This window comes from Agelaius phoeniceus, chromosome 8 (assembly GCF_051311805.1).
Source record: "Agelaius phoeniceus isolate bAgePho1 chromosome 8, bAgePho1.hap1, whole genome shotgun sequence".
NCBI classification, from domain to species: domain Eukaryota; kingdom Metazoa; phylum Chordata; class Aves; order Passeriformes; family Icteridae; genus Agelaius; species Agelaius phoeniceus.
In genome coordinates, this window is record NC_135272.1 from 32,402,888 (window position 1) to 32,428,459 (window position 25,572).

The following is a 25,572-nucleotide window of genomic DNA, read 5'->3' on the forward strand; positions in this document are numbered from 1 at the left end:
CAGTATTAAAGTAAAACTCATGAAAATTTTGATTATTTTGATTTGTATTTAAAAGACGAGGGCTACAAAGAGACAAAAAAATGGCAGAACATGCTAAAAAACACTCAATGATAAACCTGCCAACAGCTTGCTTTTTTCTTTCCTTCCTATTTCTGGCTTTCTGAACAAAAACAAGAACCAAGACGTCTGCAACTACACTGGGAAAAAAAAAGAAAAAAAGTAACACATCTAAAAAGTACCACTCAATAAACGCACAGCTCAAATTAGCCACTAGAGGAAAGTAATTCAGTTTCCAGCAAGCAAGCTCCATTTTATTAACTGATTTAAAAAAGCATTTAGAGATATAGCTCAAAGTATTAATAATAAACCTGACCGATCACCTGCACCTCCTATCTCATATAAATTAACTGCCAGCAATTAAGTAAGATTTAAAAAAAAATCACAAATAGTAAATACTTTGTTTAGCTACAGATTAACTTTCCTCATCTAAACCTCAGGCCTTTAGGTGGTATATGACCATCTGAGATTTATGCTGGAGACAACTCAAAGGTTGTGCTTCCAGTGGGAGGAGGTTCAGCACAAGGGGGTCTGTTTGTAAGGAATCAGTCTTGTTAATACAGAAAATGAACACAAGAATCTGCAACAAGAACTTGGATTTTTTTTTCTTATAATAACATTTAGACAGCAATTGAAAACTCCAAGAATGAAGCATCAGACAAAGAAGAAAACTATCTTTGTAAAACTATAACAAAATATGGAGTGCAGAAATTCTCTTTCCTGTCCAGCTGCATATTTGCTAGGTAAATGCATGACCCATGGAAATTTCTGGTTTTTAAAGAACCCATCCCTTACCATTTAGGGAAGAAAATAATAATACAAAAGTCTATGAATTACAGCTCTTAAAAGTATCACAGCATACTTTTGTACTTTAAAAACAAGAACCAGAATAAAGGATCAGATTAAAATGTCGGCTTAAGAAAAAAAAAAAACCACAACAACCAAAAAAACCTTTCTGAATATTAGCAGTATGAAGTACAGTAATTTTTTTTTCAGGCTATATAATACAGTTACTATCTCATTTTAATGAGACACAAATCAGAAAATACTTCAGGACACAAAGCATGTACTAAAAAGGGTTATCTTAAGTCTCTATTGATATAATTGAAAATATGTATCTTTCAAAGGTGAAAAATCAAAGAAACAAACAAAGCCCACACGAATTTTCCTGAAGATGCTGTTAGCATCACATTCTTTAGTAAAATATAAAAACTGAAGAAGAAAAAAAAAAATCTCCATTCCTAAATTCTTTCCAATGGTTAAGTATCTTATCTCACATTCAGTTAATATTTTAACTGAATGTGAGATGCAACTATTTTCTCTTAAATACTGATTGCACCTGGTTCTTACTTCTAGATCAAAAGTCACAAAGATTAAATAATATTTGCCTTTGGATTGTAGCCAGTCTTCCCCATAGCAGTTCTAACCAAAAGCAGCAGGAACTCCTGCCCAGCTGTACCAGCACTGCTGAAGCCTCAGGGTGGTGAGGAGAGCCCAGAGTCCCCCCAGGTCAGCTAAATTCAACTTACTCCAGTCCCTGACACCAGTACAAAGCTCTGCTCTAGAGACTGGGGAGCTGTTACAGCTCTGTACACGTCACTGTCTTTAACCTCTACGGTGCGTTTGTTTTTTAATTTCATGTAACCAGAAGAGAAATGGGAACATGATTTTTCAAACTCTAAACTAATCATGCTTTACTTGTTCAACCTGAAGAGGGGAGAAAAATTCCCCAAAGCACAAACAAACCCGACCCACAAAGACACAGCAACTCCCCGTTGAGCCCCGGCCGGGGGCACGGCGAGGCCAGCTCCAGGCTGGGGGGGAGCAGCGCGGGGCAGCCGGAGCCGCAGCGCCCTTCGCTCACTGCTCCCATCCCGGGGCTGCTCCCTCACATCCCGGGGCTGCTCCCTCACATCCCGGGGCTGCTCCCTCACATCCCGGGGCTGCTCCCTCACATCCCGGGGCTGCTCCTTCCCATCCCGGGGCTGCTCCTTCCCATCCCGGGGCTGCTCCTTCCCATCCCGGGGCTGCTCCTTCCCATCCCGGGGCTGCTCCTTCCCATCCCGGGGCTGCTCCTTCCCATCCCGGGGCTGCTCCTTCCCATCCCGGGGCTGCTCCCTCACATCCCGGGGCTGCTCCTTCCCATCCCGGGGCTGCTCCTTCCCTCCCCGGGGCTGCTCCTTCCCATCCCGGGGCTGCTCCGCCAGCCACCAAACCGGAAAACCAATCCAGCCGAACATAAAGCTGGCACCAGGCAGGAGGAGGAGGAGCACGCCTGGCAATAACAAACAACTCGTAGGGTGGGGACAACTCCTGTTGGCACCACTTCCACATTAAAGCTACCGTGAAACTCCGGCATTGGAGGAAAAGTGGGGCTGCATTTTGGGTTTTTTATGTGTGACTTTGTTGGAGTCGAATTTTGAAAGTAGGTTTTAAAAAAATCTGCAAAAATTATTCAAATTATTTTTTCTCATCCATTCAATTAAATACACAATTACATATTCAAAGAGAATATATAATCTTTAATCAAATGGGGAAAAGTAACTAAAGAAACTGCTAGTAAAAACTAGAACCCAGCTAATGATTTGAGTACTGTGATAGTGCTGCATATCAAGAATGTAATCAAATGTAAGTAGATAATGTTAAAAAGCATATACAGTCTTCATTCCTAAGAAATATGAATAAAGAGAGGTCATGACATTTCATAAGACAAGAATACTCTATATGAAATAAAAGTCAGGAGTTCCACAATGAATGCAGAATCTGAAATCCAAGTGCAATAATAATGTTGCTGAACTTTGGGATTTCTTTTTCTTTCCTTTTGCTCTTTAATATGGAAATGATTTAGCAAACAAAAAATAATTTTAACTCCTGCAACACATTCAATAGTAACCAAATTACCATCTCACAACAAACTGCAAAATTAACCAACTAATAAAACTCAGTATGAGAAACAAAAAGGGACCTCTCCCGAACCCAGGACAGAGCACAGAAAGATCATCCTCTGTCAGATATTGGCCATCTACATGACAGAGGGAGAGAGGGAAATGGGGAAAGGAGTGCCTCTAAAAAAAATAAGTTGGTTGGAAACAAAGCACTGGAGTGAAGTGAATCAGTGCTGAGGTGGCATCTTTGAAGAAACCTGGATGGCACCTCTTCATCACAAGCTCAGGCTCATACCGAAATTGCAAGACCTGGAATCAAAGCAGAATTTTCTCCGAGCCAGGCTGGCAACAAAACCAGAGCATTTCTCCTGTGTCTGCAAAATGGGGTATGATTAACCTGTTGAAACCAGTTCAGCATATTTCAATAATTCAATATCCCAGTGTTACATGGGCCTCAGTTTCCCCAGCTTTCTGAGCATACAGTGCCAATTACTTCCCCGAAATCTAGCTCTTGGCTCTTTTTAGGAAAATAATCTGGCTGAAATACAACAGCTTGAGGTCAGACAAGATACCATCTGACCTTAAACTCCAGAAAAGTATAAAAATCTATACATACCAACAGCAACAAAATGAAAAATGTTTAAAATCAGCTTTGGTTAGAATTCATTTTAGGCCCACAAAATGAAGAAATGAGAATGTTTCACTTTCGTTTTTGCCAGTTTCTTTTGTTTCCTCCACTTTGCAGACTAGCATTAGAAAACTCTGCATTTGAATTGCAAAGAATCAGACTAAGGCTTACTTCCAAACAGGGGGGGAAAGAAAACCACCAAAAAACTTTCAAGAAGATATTTCTACCTCTTCTACCACTTCTTCCTCTCAAGTTGTTCCACTATATTCAACTCCCTCAAACACATAGATTTGGAGTCAGAATTTGACATAACATCTTCAAAGATGAAGGCCAAGTTAAACTGTGAGCTCTTGCCTTCTGAGTTGTTCTTTTGCAAAGCTTTTTTTAATAATTTCATTAACAGCAGAACTGACTCCACCTGGTTTCCTAGACGTTCATTTTGTGCTCCTCTGTCACACTCTATCACAGCCCCTTGGGCAAGCAGAGCAGACGTGCTGGAGCCCTGTCTGATTTGTAGCTACTCCCTACAAGGAAATGGAACTTCCTCCTGCTTCCCCCTCAGCAGAGACCTCTCCTCTGTTGAGGCATAATTGTTCCAGAAAATAGACAGAAACTCAATGACCCTTTGCCATTACTTCAAATATGTTCTAAAATGTGGTCCCAACTGGCTGAAATGCCCAAAAGTAGGGACTACAGTATAGAATGGCAACTAAAGGGAAAGAGAACAGGCTTTTAAGTTTTGTTTCCCTGGGGAGTACTAGATAAAATATAAACACAGAAAGTACTACAAACATAAGTGTTATCACCCTGTTTCTATAAAGCATTCCCTCCTTTGAGATAGAGAGACTTGTATTTTATCCAAGACCTGCTTTTATCTCTCCCATTATGATTGTCCTTAAGCTCAAATCTCCCAGCCAGCCTTCCAACACTAAGTGGGGTGATTAACCTCAGTGCCCCCCTCGCCTCACTACCAATATAGCCCAGCTGAACTTCCTCAACAGAAAAATAAAAGGAAATTCTGCAAACAAAGGTTACAGCCACAGTCAGGAACAATAGGAAAGGTTGTCTTCTGCACTCTGCTCAGAGTGCAGCATAGGTGATGTCTGTGGACAGCCCTAATGTGCTGGGGTGGGGGGATCTTTTCGCACTGTTTAAGCCTTAGGCCCACTTTTCTGCCTGAGAACTCCTACAAATCATTCAAACCTCTCCCATGTTCTTTGTCAATAGTTTAAAAAAAAAATCACACATTTATGTTTGATTTATGATGACATAGACATAACTGATACAACCTACTACTCATGCTTGATGTTTTTCCAAAGTACTTAAAACTAAAACTATCAGAGATTACTGGCCACTAAAGCGCTTCAGACTCCACCAGCACTAAACCCATCGATATTCTTAGTAACAAACATAAGTGCTACATAGTGTTCCAGAACTCCCTCTTACTACAGGTTACAGAATTTATCCTGGTAAGGATAATACTGCCAAAATCTACCCAGAAGGAAGTCAGCACAGTGTGCATAAACTTTAACACACAAATCAAGGATGCAACAAAACTGGCACTCTGGGCTCAGTGAAGATAGGCAGTTCTGATGCTGTATTTATTATGTGGAAGATTGAAAACGTCTAAGGAGTCATCATTAGGTATATAACTATGTACATATACATATGTAGAAAATATATAACACTGTAACAAGATGATATCTGATTTACAGAAGTACTGCCGAATAAATGAAGTAACAAGAAAGGCTTTGGCTGATACAAAACTTAGTGACACATGCAGGTGCAAATATCTTACAATTAAAATTTTCAAGTGAGCAAAATATGCTGGATGGGAGATCCATAAGGGATATGCTTGTTACAGATTACTCTGCATTGACTCACTGTTTTTTCTACAGCACTGTATGACTCACTGGGAAGGTGAGAAAAACTAATGTCACCCAACGCCAAGAACTACCTCCCTCTGACCCTACTACTGCTGCTGCCTCCCGTGCCAAGCTCGGCAAAGCCGTCCTCTCCCAGCCACACCAACAGTCTCCCCCACCTCTACTCCATATAGGCTCCTCATGCTTCTGCACATTTTGGTTCTGATGCTACGTTTTACTGCAGCAGTCCCTTACACCTCAGACCCAAGTGCAGCAAACCCTGAAGCCAGAAGAGGGGCAGCACCTGCCCCAAATCTCCCCGAATGCTGCACGGTTCATGTGAGAGCAGAGCAGGAACTGATACAAGGGAGCTCTAACTTCAAAATCAAACACACACATCAGCCCAAGGACCCATGAGGAGGCTGGGGAAGCACAACACAGCACTGCACTGGTTTAGAGCCTTTCAGAGACTTCAGAGGCCTCAGATGATCACAAAACTGGTTTAAATGGCAGCCACACACTGAAACTAATTTTTTCACCTTGATCTTAACCTCCACTTATGCTCAGTGCTATGCTAAATGACAATACAGCAATATGTATTGTGGCATAGAAGCTTATCTGCATCTTGTATTTAAACAACAGTGAGCCAGCCCTTCGCTCAAACTGGAATCCTTGAGGAAGGGATGGTCTTTGAACTGCTCCATACCAGCTGCAAACCAGCTCACAAACCACACTGAAAGCAAACAGATCTTCTACCAGTACCCTCGTGCCTCTTCACCAGCATCCAGCACTTTCCCTACGGGAAGAAACATGCTGAAAATCACAACTCCAGGAAAGCTGTCAAGAACACAGCCACGCTCAGCGGACTGAGTCACAATCGTTTGTAACACAAAACTGATTCCAGACTCCTGTGTCAAGCTTTGCTGACACTGAAAACTAAAATCTGAAAGTTACTTCTTGCTGGCAGGAGTATTTCATGCATCAACAGAAATGAAAATAAAATCTAAGAACATCTGATAAATTGGGTTTTTTCCAAAGACTTGCTGAAACCTTAGAACCAAAATTACAAACCAAGGATACAGTATGAGTATACATGCATGCATGCATGCATTTCTGTGAAAACAAAAAAAAAAGGAGTAAAAATTAAATTCATGTGCACTGTTACAAAATTTAGGTCTTTTGTATTTCTAAGTTAAACGATTTATCAAGCAATATCAAAATAGTGTTAATGTGCCAAAAGCATGAGAAATGTTGACTTTCACTGGATTGCTTCCATTGTGCTAATTAATCCACTAAGCAAATTGCAGGATCCTTCTTTCTATGGGTTTTCAATACAAGTCAGTACCAGTATTGCATTATTTCACTAAGATAGTGACAAAAATAAACTTAATGTAGTAGAAATGCTTTGTAAAGTTTAAAAAGCCAGGATTGCAAATTGAACACAGAATATACTCTCAGACAGTCAGACTGCCTTATGGTATCAACAGGAATACAACAATCCTGAAGCATGACTGACAAGCAGAGCCACAAGACGGTTAAGAGGAGCTCCTCAGGAATATCTTGCCTTCAAGTACAACACAGGGAAATCCTGTCCCCCTTTCTTTCTCCCCACTGCAGCAATTCCCTTCAGAGGAAGAACTGGATAAATGCCCTGCACAGTGCAGGTGTCCCGGGGCACTCAGCATGGCAAGCTGAGGTATGAAAAGGAAGTCCCAGCTGTCCTCTGTGCAAGAACAGAACACAGGAGGAACTTTCTGATCCCTCTGTGTCTATCTTCTGGGAACATATCCCAATATATCTTCTGGGAAAAGGTAATTTTTTCACAAAATTAATTTTATGAAGGTTTACACTAAAGTTAAGTAGAAAAATGATTAAAAAAAGGTCATTGCAAAATTGGTATTTGTAATAGAGACCTCTTACTCCTAATATAGCATCTTCTGCCAGGTACTGTAATTAAGTCATAGTTCCATGGCTGGCTTACTTTTCTTGTCACGGAAATAATTATGTCATAACTATCTGGGGTCAAAGTATCCAAAAAGCAACCACTGAAACCGGGAGCACAAGTCAAAACCATAAACAACATGTAGCCTCTATTTTCAAGCAAATGCAACGACCCTTAACACCAGGGCACAGTGCTCAGGAAGCCAAGTGACGTGGAGGTGGCATGGATATAAAAAAAATTATTAGATCCATACTTAGATGCAACTATCTTTTTAATGGACTAATCTCTACCTTAGCTTAAACGCGATTGTATTGTTTCTCTGTGTATTATGAGCTCATCTTCCTTTGATATACCCAGAAACAACCTTAAAAGCCAGGAGGCCTCAGGTAATATGACACATTCAGCCAACTGGCAAATTGCAACATATTGCAAAAGCAGCAAAGTCGTTCAGCTGTATTTGTATACAAAATAAGCCAACAAAAGAGCACAACCACGTAGGCGAAGGGATGCCTGGGTGTCACTCCAGGCAGACCGTAATCCACGGAAAGGAGAACCTCTTGCGGCGGAGCGGGCACGGCTCTCGAGGGCAGCCCCGCACACGGGACATTCCCCGCGGGCCTCGCCGGCTCCGGTGCTCTCTCCCCCCCGCATTATTTAATTCCACGGGGCGTACGAACAACAAACCGCACGCACCGGCTCCGGCCCGGATGCGCCTCCGGGGGCGGCCCCGGCCCCCCGCTGACCTTGCGGCGGCCCCCGCGCCGCGGACCCGGCGCTTCCCCCGCCCGGGCGCGGGGCCCGAGGCCGCGGCGGGCCGTCGAGGCGGGGCAGGGCTGGGGCGGGGGGCGCCGGCGCGGACAGCACCCCCTGAGCCCGCCTCCCCCCACGCCGCCGCCCCCGGCCGCGGGGAGCCCCCGGGCCCCGGTACCTGTGTGCGGCGCTAGCGGAGCCGGCGCGGCGCCCCCGCCATGCCCGGCTGCGGCTGCTGCAGGCCCCGACGGCAGCGGCTCAGTCCGGCCCGGCCGCCATGTCAGCGGCGCGGTGCATTGTGGGGCGAAGGCGGGCGGGAGCGCCCCGAGGGCGGCGGCGCTGCGGGGCGGCGGCGGCGGCGGCGGGGACCGAGCCGGGCACGGTGCCCGCACTGCCCCGGCCCTGCCGGGGAGCCCCCCCTTGCCTCAGAGCCTCCCCCTTGCTGAGGGGGCGACGCGCCCCCCCTTCCCGTCTCCCCGGCGTTCAGGGCCTTCCTCCCTCAGTGCCACAGCGGCAAGCGGGGATGAGGGAATAAGCAGCATATTTTTTCTTCTTAATTACCCCCCAACAGCCATCCTAGTTTTTCCCCTTGTTTCTCTTCCCATGCCTCTTCTTCCGCATAGAATCAGCACGGTTGGAAGAGACCTTTAAGAGCTCCCAGTCCAACCGTGCACCCCGCACTGCCACAGTATCCCCACAGCCGCTAAACCCACACCACCCAGCGCCCAGCTCCAGACGCCTCCCAAACACCCTCACGGATGGTGACACCGTAGGGCAACCTATTCAATGCCTGACCACCCTCACGGGGCACAATTTTTTTTCTTAGTATCTAATCTGAATCTCTCGTGTCTCAGCGTAGAACCGTTTCCCCTGATCCTGTCCCTGCAGGCACGGCAGAAGGGGCCGGCCCCTCCCCAGTACACCCTCCCGTCAGGAGAGCGATGAGGCATCCGCTGCCCAGGCCCTGTGGAGCAGGATAGGGCTCGCTGGAGCCCGGGCATTGATCCCCGCTTCCCCAGGGCTTCTCCCCTCCTCCTGTGCTCGGTGGAGAAGATCGGCTGTGCTCCGGGCACCTGGGGAAATGACTCCAGGCTCCCTGAGCTTGGCTATGCAGCTGGCCCCGGCAGCAGCCAGGGACAGTGGCTTGGCCAGCATGTCTGCTGGCAGAGCGCAGGTCTCGGGGGAGAAGAGCCAGCCTGCCGGCTCTTGGCAGCGCTGGACGGTGACCTAAAGGCACTGGCAAGTGCTTGTCTGAGGCAAATCCCTCTGTGATCCAGTACTACCCCTTTTTGGCAGTGAAATGTCGTGTTGTTGGCACTTCCTAGCCCAGGCTAAGGAGGCCTTTCCAGGAAAACAAGGCACTGAAAGATCAGTGTTGAACTACTAAAGGGGTTCAAAGGAAACTATTAAAAGTAATATGAATAGTAGTGCTAGAAACACTACCTCAGGGAGTCTGTGTAGGCACACAAAAGTTGCAAAATCTGTAATACAGGATTCTGTAATACTGACAAGACATACTTCTGAATGTATTGTGAAGTCAGCACAATCCTTAGAGGTAACCTGTATTTTTTTTTTTCAGTTCACTTGAAGTTCACACTTTACAAAATTAGGACTGGGTAGCTCAGGGTATTGCTCATGGGATTCACCTTTAGCTACGTGGGCCAGTCCAGGGCAGCAGCAACAGAAACAGTAGTGCTGCCCTGGGGACAACTGAGGTTAACTGGGTGGTGGTTCCAGCCTATTCCAATTTATTTGACAAAGATTTCTATTAGGTTTAGTAGGCCAAAGAGTAAATTGCAGAAGTAGCTAGATTATACTTGCTGCTGGATACAGTTCTCCTAGATCAACATTGAGACATGCTAGTGAGAAAACACACGCCAGTTTGCAAACCTGATTGGCATATTTCCTTCAAACAGTTGGATAGACTTTAATATGAACTGGTAGAGCAGTTTGGCTCTGAAAACATTCACCAGTACAAAGCCAACAGTCTTTGACATAGTCTCTATCTCTGTGTTCAGGAACAATGCCTCCTTCTTTGCTGATGTTAAAGAATATTTTATGGCAGAGAGCAATATAGAAACATGGCACTAAAAGAGGAAGCAGAGTTCTACTGCCAGCAGGCCATTATTTAAAGAATAAATCATCAGTGCCAGTGATCAAAAATTTTCAGATTCTGGGATCAATTTGTAGGAGAAAATATGACTCTGAAAGTGCGTAAATTTTATCTAGAAATCAGAGATGATAATCATAAGGCTGTAGTAAGTAGATTTTATAAAGTCCTTTTCTAGAGCAAAACTTGCTTCTTACATAGCAGTATGTGGCCTCATTTTTAGTCCTATAACCAAGCAACTAAAATATTATTCCTCAAAAATGTAAGTGTGTACTGTAGATTTGTTTTTAATTTTCTGACAAAAAAAAATCCACGTTATGCTGATCATAAAATTTTTAAAAATTATTTTTAGAATTTACTAGGTTTTAAAAATAATTTTAAATGCAAAAGCCATGTTCTCTTTCTCAGATTTGTCTGAAGAAACTCTAAAGCTTCTTAGATAATTTACTTAGAAAATGAGGAAATCATACTTGACTGTCATCTTGATCAATAGTACAGCCAGGAAAGTATCCAGGAAAATACCACCTATCTGCAAAGAAATTCACATTCTCATCACAGTGTATCTTTCCTGTAGAGACCATGACAGAAGATTTTCCATCTCTCCATCTATATATTTTTGTAGCATATTACATTATTTCTTGATGTTGCGTGTCTGCTTAAACTGAAATTAATAAAAAATGTGAGAAATCTGAAATGCTTAAAAACTGCAAATATGTTTTTCAACTAGCTATATATGGCTTCTTCCCTTACAGTAATGCTGGTCATGCTTGAATTACCTAAGCAAATTCAATCAAAATGTCAAAGTTCTACCAAAATTCTTAAGAAAAACCCCAAAAAACCAAAGTGAGATTATAAAATGTAATTTTCTCTTCAAAAGATAAATTTCCAATATGCCTTGGCACCACTTTGTTTTCTGTAAATCATTGCATTTTCCTTTTCTTTGCCAAGAACTATCAGAATCATAGCTGTCCATGGCTGACCAGTTTTGTGGTCCAAGAAGAAATCAATGACCATCAAAAGCTTTCTATTGTTGTTACTTTGTTACAAATCCTTTTCTTCCAGCAGGCACAGTAGCAAACTGTACAAATAGCATTTTTTTTTTTGCAAACAACCCAAGGATGACATCAGTGCACTGAGGCAGTGTTTGGTTCTGAATGTCTCAAGGCTTTGATACCAAACTCAGTTCCTGATGCTTTATGGCTCTTTTTTGCTTGAAAGCCCTCTGGCAGTGTGGTTTCTCCATCTCACACAGTGAGATCAGTGGTCTGGCCACTCACTTCTCAGCAGGCAGGTGCGTGCAGAGCTGCATTTCCTGCAGGCCTGGCTGATGTGGCAGGTTTATGTGGCGTGTTGGTGATTCTGGTTTTAATGTGTGCTGTGACTGGTTCGGAGCACTGCCTCAGTAACCAGTAGCAACCAAGCCACTGCTGTCCTTTGGCATTACACCGTACTCACCACATGCTGCAGTTAGTGCACAAAAAAGGGCCTTTGCAAATCCATCAAAAATCACAAGGATGTAGTTAAAGAAGGATCTTTAATAGCATTGCTTTGATCCCTGTATGGGCTATTCACTTAAGAGTGAATCTGTATCTATTTTATGAAACACAGGGCACTGCAAGTCGTGGTAATACCTGTTTGGGTCATTATTAGTTCTAAAGGATGGTTCTAAGTCCCTTCAGACTTGGCAGTTTGGGAATGGTGTTGCTATCATGAAAACAGGTTAATATCAGTATTCATATGTTAGTGTTAGTTCTGGTTTCAAAACTGTCCATACACACCATGTAATTGAAAAAAAATAAAAAAGACAAATTTTCTTAGGCTGAAATATTATTATCAAGAATTCATGGCTTTCAATACAGCACTGGAGGAACAATGAAACAGAAGAAGTAAAGCCAAATGTTCTGAGGTTCCTCAAGGGTCCCAACTCAGTGATCCTTGTGGGCACCTTCCAACCCAGAATATTCTGCGATTCTGTGACTGGCATCCCACAGACGGAGCCAGCCAGTGCTTTAAAGCCGTAACCATTCAGGCAGCTCCGTTCCAGAGCGTGTGCCCCCGGAGGGAGCCGTCCCGGCGGAGCGGAGCGGGCAGAGCCGCCGGCTGCCGCAAAAGGCCCGTTTGCAGCAGCGCGGCGTTTGCGGCAGCGCGGCCGGGCCGGGCCGGGCAGAGCGCGGCGGCCGTGCAGCATGCTGGACCCGGAGGGCAGTGTGGAGCACCAGCCTGCCTCCTCCTTCCCCAAAGTCCTCCTCATCCCTCTAGCCATGCTCCTCGCAATTGCAGCGCTCCTGCTCTTAGCCTTTTCCGCTACGCGGCAGAAGGAGCCTGATTTTTACACTTTCAAAGTTGTAAACATCAGGGGCAAGCTTGTGTCTCTGGAGAAGTACAGGGGCTCGGTAAGTGCGGCGGGGAGGGGCGGCTCCCGCCCGGGCAGCCCTTGCATGTCCGCGGAGCGAGCGCGGGGAGAGTGCTCGGAGCCTCGGCGGCTCGCGTGTGCCTCTGGGCTGCTCACTCTGTGCCTCTGTCCTTCGGCGAACTCGTCCGGCTAACACAGGCTCCTCTTCAATAAAGCGTTTGCACTCTAACCCCCGTGTGTGTCCGCGTCTTCTGCTGCCGCAGCCGCCTGTAGACGTGGCAGGCAGGGAACGCTGCCCTCCTGCCGATGGCTCTGGATTCTGCCATTGGAAGCTCAGGAAGTTTGTGTCTTTGTGTAGCTTACTTTTGGAGTTTATTTCTGCCTTTTAACTGCATGGCCTCTTGTGTGTTATTCTTATTCAAATCCCGTTTCTTTTTAATGTTTTGCATTAAAAAAAAAAAGGGATTTGATCCGTGGCGAATAGAGTTAACAGATTTCACCGTGGTTAGTAAAAGCATGAGACATTACAAAGTATCGGAGTATAGTGAAATTGTAACAACATCATGCAAATACTTCTCTCGCTTTTTAATGTGACAGCAATATGAAGAAAGACACGTAGATAAAAGCACATATGCTTTTATGATGTCTTCTAAATTGTGTTTACATCTTACATTAAGTACTTTTAGGCAGAGTTTTCCATACCATTTTAAAACAATGTCCCTGACTATAATCTGATTTTATTTCATTTTATTTTATTAGCGGTTTGATCATCTAGAAAAGATCGGTACCTATGGAAAAGTGAAAAGAGAACTTAGCACACTTATTATACTTAATACTATAACCTCTTATAGCCCCTTTCACAAATTATAGAAGTTAAAATCAGCATAAATCCCACAAGTGACACATCTGTGGTACAGTCAGGCAGTCTAATAGTTTCACTGCTGCCCAAAAAGGCAGCATCACTTCTCATTTTCACCCTTTTTCTCCAGCTTTGTATTTACACCTTCTTTTTCCCCTCCTCAGATGTCTGAGCTCACTGGTCCAGAACAGCAGGTCACTGAAACACTGGCAGGAAGACAGAGAAGCTATATAGGGAGATGCACATTTTCTTGAGCTCAGCAAAAATGGATACTGGTGGATTTGGACCGAATGAGAGGCCTAAATCCTATCTGGTCAAAGTCCTCATCTCCCATCATTCACAACTGAGATACAGCAGAACCGGTCCCATGCCCACTCAAATATCTGTTGGAGAAAAACATGGAAGCTGTTTAATATTGAGCAATATTTGTGCCTTTTAAATGGGCTCCTTCCAAAGGCTCCGTCAATAAATCCTGTTACTGGGGCATGTTTTGCATGTTATCTGCTAATCTGAATAAGCAAATACCACCTGCATCTTCTCTATCTCAGAGCCAGAATCAACATGGAAAGGAGTTAAGGGGGAACTTGGAAGAATTCCTTACAGCCACTCTGCAGAAAGCTGGGGGTGTTCATGCCCTCTGGAATCTCAGGAACAGGCAGGTTCAGGGTGTGTATCAGCTGTACCCCAGGGCTGTGGTTCCAGGCTGCCCTCGAGGCATGGCTGGTTTCATAAAGGGGAGCTCTAGAGCTGTATCTGGGAAAGATAAACCATTGGTGAATGGTGGTCTTTGATCTCTGCTAGGCCACATTGAATAGTTTATTCCAAAAAAGCGACATTCAGCTTCTGTGTGGAACAAAAGATAGATTTGCATTCAGAGATTCTATTAATGTTCAGGCTACCTGCTCTTTGATAATGTATGTGGACAATTTTAAACAAAATTGCAGCAATAAAACACATCCCTTTCTGTCATTATGTTGTCAGAACTCAGTATCAAGATAGAAAAAGGTTAATTAAAACTCCCATTTATTTCTTAAAATAAACTTGCTTAAATCTGCAGTTAGATAAGTAAAGTCATAGGTTTATCATAATATTTTAAAGCTATTAAAAGAAATAAAATATTATTAAAGTGCTACGTGTGTGCTGGGGGTGTTTTAAGGAAAGTGAGTCACTAGTTAGCTCCTGGAACAATAGTCTGTTAATTGCTAAAACAGCTTTTACCAGCCTTAAGCTTTCTGGCAGATGTAGAGAAGACATTTTCTTCAATTCAGTCACTCAGCTAATTTATTTAAATAACTACTTAATTGGTAGTCAAGAAACTTACTAGGAATTGAAAAAATCCACGGGCTTCCAGACTCTAAAAAATTAATAAAGTCTGCTAATTCTAAAACCACAAGAGCCATGCTAAGTATAAACAACCAGTGCAATTCATGACTGACAGGATCATTCTTCAATAAACCATTATTAATATAAACTTGTGTCTATTCAGATCATTGAAACTATTTTCTTCATAGTAAGAAAAAAAAAGACTGATATTAATTCTCTTTCTATTCGAGTGTATCTTGATACAAACCACAATTACCCTATGTTATATGGCAAATAAAGGGAGGACTATTACCACTGAGAAAAGAGTTCCACAATGGAAATAGATCCAAAAACTCTCTGGTTCACTGTGTTGTGGAGATCATCCTTCTGTGGTTTTTCCACACTACCATCAAATGTTAACCCATCACTCATCTACATTAAAAATGAAGGACAGTGATTATGGTTCGACAAGAATCAAGAGGATCCAAACAAGATTAGTTTTCTACCTAATCTAATTTAATAATCTTATCTTTTATTATATGATCTGTATCAGATATGCTGTAAGAGGCAGTATTCTTACCAAAAATAGTACCTATTTGGGAGTCAGAGCTCCCAAACATCAACTGTTCCCTGCTGTGTTTGTGCCTATCTTGATGGCATGGTACCAATCTACCACCCAGCTAAGTACAGTGTGCTGGGGTGGAATTAGGCAGTGTCAGTGCAGTGCCTTTGGAAATCTTGAACCTATAATCATGGAAAAGCATTAGGCACTAGAACAATTGAAGTATGATTTTTAAGTAAATATAATTGTTGAAAGTACTGCTAGGCCCTTTGGACCCGGATCCGCTGCAATCCGAGGCTGTAGCATTCCTGGGTGTGGATAAATGCACAGCCACTGAATTACCCCACAAATATTGCTCTTTGTTCCATGAAGGTGACAGCTCAGTGAGTTGGTGCCATCTGACACTTGTGGCTGGTTCTTCCATAGTCACATGGAGCCACTTAAGAATTTCTGGGTCTAAAAACTCAAGTGTCTGTTGTCTCTGCTGACAGATCCACAAAGGGTTACTTGAAGCTGAGACAGATTCCTAAATCTGTCCCAGGATTTTTCCCTAAAGGAGGCACTCTGGTGTGAACATTAAGTAAAGCAAGAAGAGTTTTTGCAGTGTTAAATGAGTTCACTACTAGAATGCATGGGTTTTCTAAGCAAAGGGAATGATAGTTTTAAGAGGTGAGACAACAGCTGATAAAGAATTCAGCTGAAGTGAAATCATTTTTGTGAGGTCCATTGAACTGTTTGCACTGCACACTAGGTGGTGTGCTTGACTTGCACTCTCAGAGCCCAAAGTCAGGCATATTGAACTTAATTTAAATCATTAATAGCTGTAAGAAGTCAAAGTACAGCCTCTACATGAGAGCAAAAAGAGTGACTGTTATTTATTAAAAATAAAATGCAGACCAAAAAAAAATCACTGCATGAAATCACTTCTGATACCAGACATCTGAAAGATAACTCAGGAAAGATTTTTAAAGAATCATTTTAAACATTCATTGAGAAATACTAATAAATCACAGAAGTTTTCATTATGTATGTTAGTTACACTTTTAAGAGGTTTATGGGTTTAATATTTATTAAATATTAATTTATGGAGTTCAGAAATGGAGAATTCAGTTACAGCAAATGCATTTTTCTAAGGAAAAAAAAGCATAATGTGTCTGCCATCCAAGAAATGCTGAAAGTAGTTTCCATTGTTTTAGGGGAATATGTTTGGAAGTTAGCACTGTTGTCACTGTGAGCTCTCAAGCCTTTCCCCACCATGCCAAGAAACCATTGGTTTTAAACAACTGTAAATTAAAATAGTCATTTCTTTTTGAGTGAATCCTTTCAAGCCCTCTTTTTACTAAGTAAAAGTTATAAAAGCTTAGTTGTTTTCACTGGAAATTCATCCTTCCTATCTGTTTTAATATGATCACAATGCCTACACAACCTTATTTCCCCCAAACTTCCAATGGCAAATTCTTACATTACCCTTCTATTTGAGAGCAGGTACCAGTTCAGTAAGGTGTATGAATACTTCTGCATCATGAAAATTCCAAGGCTTAAACTAAAATTAAAAAAGCTTCTAAAATTTCATGTGGAAGAACTACGTGTGACTTCAACTCTTAGTGATACAATTTATCTTTACTTCATACTAAACTACTGCTATCACTATGCTTGATAAATCAGAATAATTGAAAAGAACAGAACTGCCAATAGTTTTTTTTTTTATGTCAGACATACAAATTCTGTTTCAAATGCTGAGAGTCTGCAACAGGAATGCATCATAAAATTATTACCTCTTCTCTGAAAAAAAAAAAAAATCTAATGATATGCCATCACTTCCTATGTTTTAGGAGACTGAATTTAAAATTTCTGACTTTTGCTTGTGTTGTCTGAATGAAAGTGATGATTTGGAGGTGAGATGGCTGCAGTAATAGTTGATATACAAGTGTACAAGAGTTGTTTAGATTGTATCCTGTTGACACACTCCACCACAAAGAAGATTACACCAACCTGTGCTTTGAAAGATTACCTGTCTTCCAGGGAAAACAGTGCCACTCCAAATCCACTTTAAAGTCAGCAGCTGGACTTCAATGATCCTCATGGGTCCTTCCAAGTCAGGATATTCTATGATTCTATGACAGCCATACAGTTATACAAAGTAGAAAACAGACAAAGTGTTAATGTTTAATGTAAGGAATTACAAATACCAACATCCCCTTAGCTTTTTCTTTACTCATTCCTACCCCTTCTACACACCTCATCTTATGATCCCATATATTACCCACATATGTACCTTTATATGTCAGTTTGTTTTCTGGCTTTAAAAACATTATGCACATGCAGCCATTTATTTTTCACTAAATATGATTTATTTCACACGTCCTATTTCCTTAAATGCTTTTATATGAAACTATTAAAATGGATTCAATTTATGTAGAATGGGCGGCAGCTCACAAAATTTGTGGGAATAACAAAACTGTAAGTCTAAAATTCTTAAAGTTATTTAAGGCTAAAATTATCTCAAAAACCAATGAAATATTCTTCAAGGCTTTGAGAAACTATGATATGTGTTAGTTCAGGGTTAGGTATATCCCTACAATATCCCTACAAATTCTGCTGTTCCTGTAGTGCTGACCTGTGTGACAGAGCTCCCTCCCAGGTGGATCTGTGCTGGCAGACAAGTGCCAGTGCTCATATCTGACTGACACAACACACACAGCATTGAGTGTGACTTCAAAGGACAGTGGGCAGCCTTCACTTCTTGGAATCTCTAATCGAGGCAGTAAACCTTTGTGCAAAAACTGTTGGCATTTTGTCACAACTGAGTAGATTTACTCTAGAAGCGATGGCAAATTTTACAGCCCACACTACACAGACCAACTCCAAATCCTGTAATTGCTTCTATTAACTTGCAGGTCAAGATCTCTACACTAGCAATGATAAATGGATCAGACACTTCTGCAAGGGCACTTAATTTTGAGCAAGGAAACATGCTGCAGAGCAGATGCTTCACAACAGATAAATAAACAACAAAAAATACATTGATTTGCAAGTTTCTTTCATGCAACTTGGTATCTCTTAGCTGGATAGTCACTTCTTAATTATGCTTAGAAACTGTCCAAAAGGCAGAATGGAAAAACCCAGATTCTCAGTAAACTGAAGATTAAGATTGCTTAGCAGTTGGTTGATTATCTTAATGCTTGCCAAAGAGGAATACATAAAAGAAATACTAAACCTTCCTTTTGTGAACAGAAATCAATGTAGTTTTAAATATGTGTTCTGTCACAGTTTCCTAGACATATTTTATTTTTTTTCTTTTTAAATAGTCTGCATTCCAGCCTACCTGTTGGAAAACTGACATGGGCAACACATTTTTAAACGTGCTCTCTTGTTCATCAGGTGTCTCTAGTTGTCAACGTTGCAAGTGAGTGTGGGTACACAGACAGCCACTACAAGGCCTTGCAGCAGCTGCAGAGAGACCTGGGCCCGTACCACTTCAATGTGCTGGCATTCCCCTGCAATCAGTTTGGGCAGCAGGAGCCAGACACCAACAAAGAGATTGAGAGCTTTGCACGAAAGACTTATGGTGCCTCCTTCCCCATGTTCAGCAAAATCACAGTCAGTGGAGCTGGTGCAATTCCTGCCTTCAAGTACTTAATTGGTGAGTAAACTGGAATGCTGGAGGGTTGTTTCTCCTGCATAGAAGTCCTCTGACACAAAATACCATCTAAAGAAACAAGAGATGATGTGCTGACAGTTTTCAGGCTTGAAGAGGACAGAAGTCATGTACTCCCTCCTCCTGCACAAGGCAGGAATTCTTCTGCCACCTTTGTCTTACCTTCTAAAAGGATCTCCAGAGATGAGCACACATCAATAGCAGATGTCCTGTAAAAGCTGGTCCAATAAACCCCTACAGGCCTTGAAATTCTGTCCTCTAGGCATACAATACCCTGACCTTCCTTTTTCCACTTTGCAGCCTCTTAAGTGCCCCTCCTGTGACATGAGTGCTGCAGATTGGATTTATAAGATTGGTCTCTAGGGCTGTAGGATAAGTGGAAGAGAAGCACCTCATCATTTACTTCAACAATCAAAAAGTGAAACCAAGCACTAGATGATGTCCTTGAATATTCCCTTCCTCATTCCTCCCCAGCCCTGGAACAGCCACACTGTGCAGTTCCTCCAGTTCCAATCTGCTTTAGAGCCAGCACTGACACCTGAAGAGGTTTTGCTGGTTCTTACCAGCCAGCAAGGCAGGATGCTCCCTATCAAGGCACGACTTTTCTTGCACTGAACAAATGCTCTAAATACCATTTAAATGCTATATTAAAATGTCAGCCTTAATGCAATGTGAAGGAAATGTCTTTCAGCAATGAAATATAGTAAAGCCCAGTGTGACACAGTATCACTTGAGCTGCATTCTGCAAGGACCACATCCCTGCTGCTTCTCTCCAGCACCACAGTGTTCTCCCAAATCCCTCAGAATTTAAAGGAGTGTGGATATTATTTTTGACTACCCCAAGCTCACCTCCTTCCAGGTGTCTGTAATGGATCACTTTGCTAGCCAAATTTCCCTGTAATCCTCTTCACATCCTTTCATCTCTCTTTTGCCAAGGAGAGATGTTCCTGCAGACATGTCCCAGGAAACTTGCAAAACTTGTGTTTCCCTGCTCATCTGCCTGCAGGGGGAGGCTGCTGGAGGCTGCATCTTTATTCAGCACAATAACAACATAGTTACAAGTGCAGGTCTGGCTGTGTCTTGATGATACATTGAAGTAACTTCTGATTCCTTGTGAGGTTTGCCCAGTATATAATCAGTGGGAAAAAAAGATGCTAATTGTCTGTAGCATCTGTACTTGTGCTTTTAGGGACATGAGGTTCCTGGTCTATTTGAAAGTCCTGGAAATTTTGTTAGTCACAGAGCAGAAGAGTAAAGGGTAAGAGTGTGACTCATGTAAAAGGGTATGTGATCAGGAAGGGGAAAACCGGAGAACTCATTTGTAGATGAAAATTAGGTGGAAACCTGGAACAATTACTTTGTTATTTCTTCTTGAAACAGTCTTCTGAAGCACAAGATACTGGGTGCTTTTGGAGGGAAAATTCTGGATAAGCAAGTAATCAGTCCTAGCAAAGCTATATTGTCATGCCAAATTCCATTTTCCTATCAGTGTTCAGCTGTATCAGATATATCTCTATAGCACAGCCCCACACACAAATGCCCTCACACACTTCAACACTGATTATTGTGCTTTCTCCTGGCTCAAGCTTCCCTATTTCCATTAGTCTCCAAGGGACTACTGTCTAGTTAAAGCTGTCTGTCAGAAAATTAATCTTATTCAGTCTGAACTTCCCCTTAATTTTATATTCCTTCTTCCTCTGCAAGGTTAATCATCAAATTGACATGAAGAAATGTCAGGAATTGCCTAATGTGGTTTTCTAATATTTAAGTTGTTGGTTTTTGTTGTTTTTTTTTTCTTTCCTCTGTAGCTTCTACAGGAGAAGAACCAACCTGGAACTTCTGGAAATACCTGGTGGACCCCAATGGGAAAGTAGTAAAGGCCTGGGACTCTACTGTCTCTGTTGAAGAAATAAGGCCCCATGTTACAGAACTTGTAAGGAAAATCATTCTAAAGAAGAAAGATGAATTATGACTTTCAAAAACCTCAGCATGCCAATTGCATCTTAATTGAGAATTAGGGCTGGACTTTGTCTTTTCACATTCCAAAAGAGAGGATATAGGGAAAGGAAATTATGACCAGTTGAATCTGTATTCACCATCTAAGAATGCAGAAACCAGCAAGTTAACATGGTCAAAGTAATATATTTTTCACTGACCAAATTCAGTTTGATTTTTCTAGGAAAGAAGAAATCTTCAGCAATTGTTTCTTCCCCAATTCAATTATTAGTTGTTGGTAACACTAAAGGAAGTTAGTTCGTATAGGAAGAAAGATCAGAATAATGAGAATGTCCTAGCTGGGATCTCCCTGATATCTGCAAATCTCTTGTCATATTTTGATTGAATAAAATAAATAAACTGAATAAAATAAACAGCAGAAAGTGCATGATTGACTAAAGGCATGGGCTAGGAAGAGGGCCAAAGCAGATAACTTCAGACCAGACAGATTTTGCATGTTCCAGTTACCACAGCCAAACATAGTTAATTTCATCTGTATAGAGAGTTTAGAAGGGCATGGGAGAAACACATCTATAACATTTAAATGAAAGAAGGATGAAGACAAAGGCCCTGTAAAAATTCTCCAGAAGCCATGAGATGAATTTCTGCATTTTTTTCACCTAGATTATCAGATGATATTTAAATAGTCATTTGAACATCTCTAGGACCAGAGTCTACATGAAATGGCTCTTTCTTTCTTCTACTTGCATTTTGCCTTAGAATAACTCTTCCTTCATAAAACTGATGTTAAATTTATTTTTCAGTTTATGACACTATCCAATTTTGCTGCATGTACAGACAAACATCAGACAATCAAAATATTTTTCCCATGGAAAGAATTTTTCAAACATTTAGTTCTTGCATGATGTTATATAGTTTAATACTACATTAGTGTTACAGATGCTTAATGGGGCCTTTTTCAAGTGTAGCAGTCAGGCATCTGCTCAGACTTCAGAAGTCTCTAGCTCATGCCAAAATAATAACACTAACATTTGCAGCCTCATTGTTCCTTGACAGAAACCCTTTGAAAATCTTGTCAGGAAGAACTCTTTTTATCTCAACAGAAACCCAATGTTCCCATCCTGTTAACCTCAGGATGCCTTAAGAAGAATCTAGCCTTGTCCAACAGCAGTATTATTGACAAGTAAAAGCCTTTTTTGTGCTTTCTGATGCTTTTAAGGAGCACAAACAATGTTTGTCCATATTGTTGTCAGGGCCCATGTGTACAAATAAACCTTAAGTGACCCAGCCATGGTAAAGAGTTTTCTCAGCTCCTCAGTGCCATTAGAGCTGTTCAGCATCCAACAGGCTCTTGTTGAAATCAAAGGCAAATATTATGGCATGGCATGGCCTGGCTCACAGGACAAGAGGGGAAAGAAGAATACTGACTGGACTCGTTCTGTGGAGCTCTCCATGGAAGTAAGAGCTCCAGGGACTTTTAGGATTTGCAGGAAGAACACAAAAGGCAGAGATTATACTGCACAAAACAATCTCAAATTGCCTGAAAGAAGCTGAGAGCAAGTTTTTTTAAGTTTCAGTGAAAAAAAAAAAGAGGGGGTGGAAGAGAGAATAAAAGGAAGAAGTAATAGAAGAACATAAGTAAAAGGAGAAATCAAGTGAAAAAGGAAGGAGAAGAAAGTGAAAAGACAGTTTGCAGCCAAATAATCCTTGGGACAAAAGGGGCACGGAAATGTTAAAGTCTGAACATTGATACTAATGAGTACCTTCCAAGCTCTATCAGCTGCTTCTCACTTGAACTGTAACCTAAGAGTGCAGGAAATTGATGCTTGTGGCAGTGAATATCTGTATTTTCCTCCTCTGATGGCGAGAGAATTGAACTCTATGCCTGATTCAGTAATTTAGTCTATTCTTACATGGATCACTCTAAGACAATGGTTGCTAAGGATATCACAAAGGAAGGAAAATCAGGCCCATCTGATATTGTGCAGGGCCAGAGAATCCAACTCCTAGAAAAGGAGGTCTTTTTTACTCCACAGTCTGTTTCTCTTTTCTCTGCCCTTTGATGCTAATGCAATGCCCCAGCACGCTGTTAGCACGTGCTGCAGGGCTTAAGATTTTCTCCTTAGAAACCTTGTTTCCCTTTTATACCTAAAGCCTGGATGAGACCAAACTAGGCTATGAAAAATGTTTTCAGCCTTTTCTATTTCCATTTTGTTGTCCAAGTGCAACCAGAACTCTGGATTTGCATAGAAACAATCTTCTATTCTCTATTAGACAAGTTCTTCAAATCCAAAGAGGCATAAGGGCAAAGATCATTTGGGAAGGTTTTGTCCTATATGGACAAATATTGTTTGTGCTGCTTTTAAAAGCATTACAAGGCACAAAAAAAAGCTTTCACTTGTCAATAATACTGCAATTGGACAAGACTAGATTCTTTTCAAAGCATCCTGGAGTTAAGAGCAGGGGAACCTGAGCATTATGTGTTTGTTGAGATAAAAAGAGTTTTTCCTGACACGATTTTCAAAGGGCTTCTGTCAAGGAACAATGAGGCTGCAATTGTTTGTGTTATTATTTTAGTGCGAGTGAAGGATTTCTGCAACCTGAAGTCTGAGCAGATGCCTGAGTGCTAAGAACCACTCCAGAGCGATGCTGTCATAATTGGTGTTATTACAAGTTTGGCCATTTAAAGAGAACTAAGGTAAGTATTACATATGCAAGCCTTGAAAAACAACATGATTTTAAGCACATAGCTACTTTCTCTGAACTTAACAAGTACATTTTCATTATTAAATTAGGCATGGCATAGATTCCATCCTTTGTTGCACTAAGTCAATTTGTAGAACAAATGCTTTGGCCTTTTAATCAAAGTTCTGGAGTAAAAGTAAATATTCTTACTTGTAGATTAATACATATCTGGTCACACTGTAAGTACTTCATGAATCCCTGCTCAGGAAAAATGCAAATCAAATTGCACTGAGTTGAATTGGACTGTTGAGACTATAGAGAGAGCATGCAGAGATCGGAAATTACTTTTTTTGCCTTGCGAATTCCAGCACTGTTTTAATCTGACAGAGATCTTCCCCACAGCAAGTTCTGAAAACTGTAAACCAGCTCTGAATCTATAGCATGAGACTATTTTTCCTTGCCACTTATCTGCTTTGCAGAGAAAACAGTAGTGTGGATTACCAGATGGGCACATTCATGCATAGAGAACAATTGCCTTGATCATCTAAGACTTGATTTCCTACAGTTTGCACCTTTAGAGGTGTGAACTCTTGGCCTGTTGATTTAAACTTTAAACTAAGCACCTGAACATGAATGTAAGCAGCCATGTGCACCCTCTGACATGCCACAGGGGAAAGAAATAATTTTAAATATAAGTTTAAAATTAGACAGGGCACTTTTGATCTTTTGAAACTTTGTCTCATAAAGAATGTAATAATCAGACCTACATGAAACCAAAGTTCTGTTTTGAAATTGAATATGCTACATTGAAATAGAACAATTGAATGAAGCAATAGACAGGGGTTTAAATCTCCTTTTTTGGCATTATAAGGAGAACAAAGCCAAATATACTAGTTATCCTGACAGTCATATCTGCTGTTTTAGATAGATGCTGGGGATGTTTCACTTGAGTTTCTATTATGATTTTAGTCAGAAACTTCATTGGCAATCCAGACACAATTTCTCTGTGCTGGATGGTACTCAATTTATCCTTTCAAACACAATAGCATCTCATTCAAGAAATTGCTGATGTTAGTCAGGATCTTCAGAAGACTGGACATCTCTTTGGTTAAGCACACAAATTGTATGCTACCTCTGATTATTGAATCAACCAAATATATACTATGCAGAGATAAATCTATACTATTCTACTCATAGAGCCAGATGGAATTTAACAAGCTTATTTCTGATTCATTCACAGAAAGTGTCAAGTAAGCAGAAAGATCGGGTATTCTCTATGACAATTAACAGATCCTGCAGTAAAAGCATCACTGACAAAACACAAAGGAGTTTACAAACCTTTTGTCAGATGAGACACTGAAATCACCAAATTTGAGGGCGAATTCTTAACCAAATTAAAGCTCCGTAGCAGAGACATACACAGAGCAGAAGGAAATCAGTGAGCTGTACCAAAGATCATCTCAAAGCTGATCTGTGATCTGGTGCTACACAGCTGATTGCTCTGCCTAGGCAGCTCACACACACAGTGATGCCCACCACAGAGGATGAGAAACAACAAAACAGCTTTTGTGCCAACTCTGCAGCACCCTGGCATAGACAGCAGAGGAGGCTTTCCTAGTGAGAGTGGCTGCCCTTTTCCAGCTGTGTCTGCACAGCAGCTGAAGGTGGCCCCAGCTTTCCATCCTTAGCCTAGAAAACCTGGCCCAAGCCACCAGTGCACCTGCCTAAGAGATAAGATGGGCTGCTTTATCTCAAAGCACTGCACAATACCTGCTCAACAAGAAAATCTTCTAAACTTACTCCTGGAAACAAGAATGATTGAAGGATCATTGTGTTCTGGGAGAGCAAACTGGTGTTCTGGAAGGTAAGCACAGATGTGAAAGTTTTCAAGGTGATTCTGCTGAAGGAGATTCTTTTCCCCCACTCAAGCAGAACTAACAGCATCTACCTGGTCAGGGCC

The 25,572-nt window shown here is 41.7% G+C and overlaps 2 protein-coding genes and 1 long non-coding RNA gene across 6 annotated transcripts in view; 1 reads left to right on the forward strand and 2 right to left on the reverse strand.

Moving 5' to 3' along the window:
- TUT4 (terminal uridylyl transferase 4) overlaps nt 1-8,450 on the reverse strand; it is a 46,463-nt gene extending 38,013 nt beyond the window's left edge. For 2 of the 3 annotated variants that reach the window (XM_054638776.2, XM_054638773.2), the window contains exon 1: nt 8,306-8,450. The gene's annotated coding sequence lies outside the window, so the exon portion shown is untranslated. The remainder of the gene's footprint in view (nt 1-8,305) is intronic. The other variant, XM_054638774.2, reaches the window with a different exon arrangement.
- Nucleotides 8,451-12,316: 3,866 nt separating this feature from the next.
- On the forward strand, nt 12,317-21,340 carry GPX7 (glutathione peroxidase 7). Its single transcript, XM_054638515.2, has 3 exons — nt 12,317-12,630; nt 18,695-18,956; nt 20,780-21,340. Exons 1-3 carry the CDS (start codon nt 12,424-12,426, stop codon nt 20,941-20,943), a joined length of 633 nt encoding a protein of 210 aa, XP_054494490.1. The 5' UTR covers nt 12,317-12,423; the 3' UTR covers nt 20,944-21,340.
- Nucleotides 13,152-17,767, reverse strand: LOC143694664 (uncharacterized). 2 transcript variants are annotated; one of them, XR_013183318.1, is made up of 3 exons: nt 17,325-17,767; nt 14,051-14,202; nt 13,152-13,832 (listed from the first exon to the last, which is right to left on the reverse strand). It is a non-coding gene; the product is annotated as an uncharacterized LOC143694664 (long non-coding RNA). The 2 variants fall into 2 exon arrangements; XR_013183317.1 differs by having other exon boundaries at nt 13,152-14,202.
- Nucleotides 21,341-25,572: the final 4,232 nt, after the last annotated feature.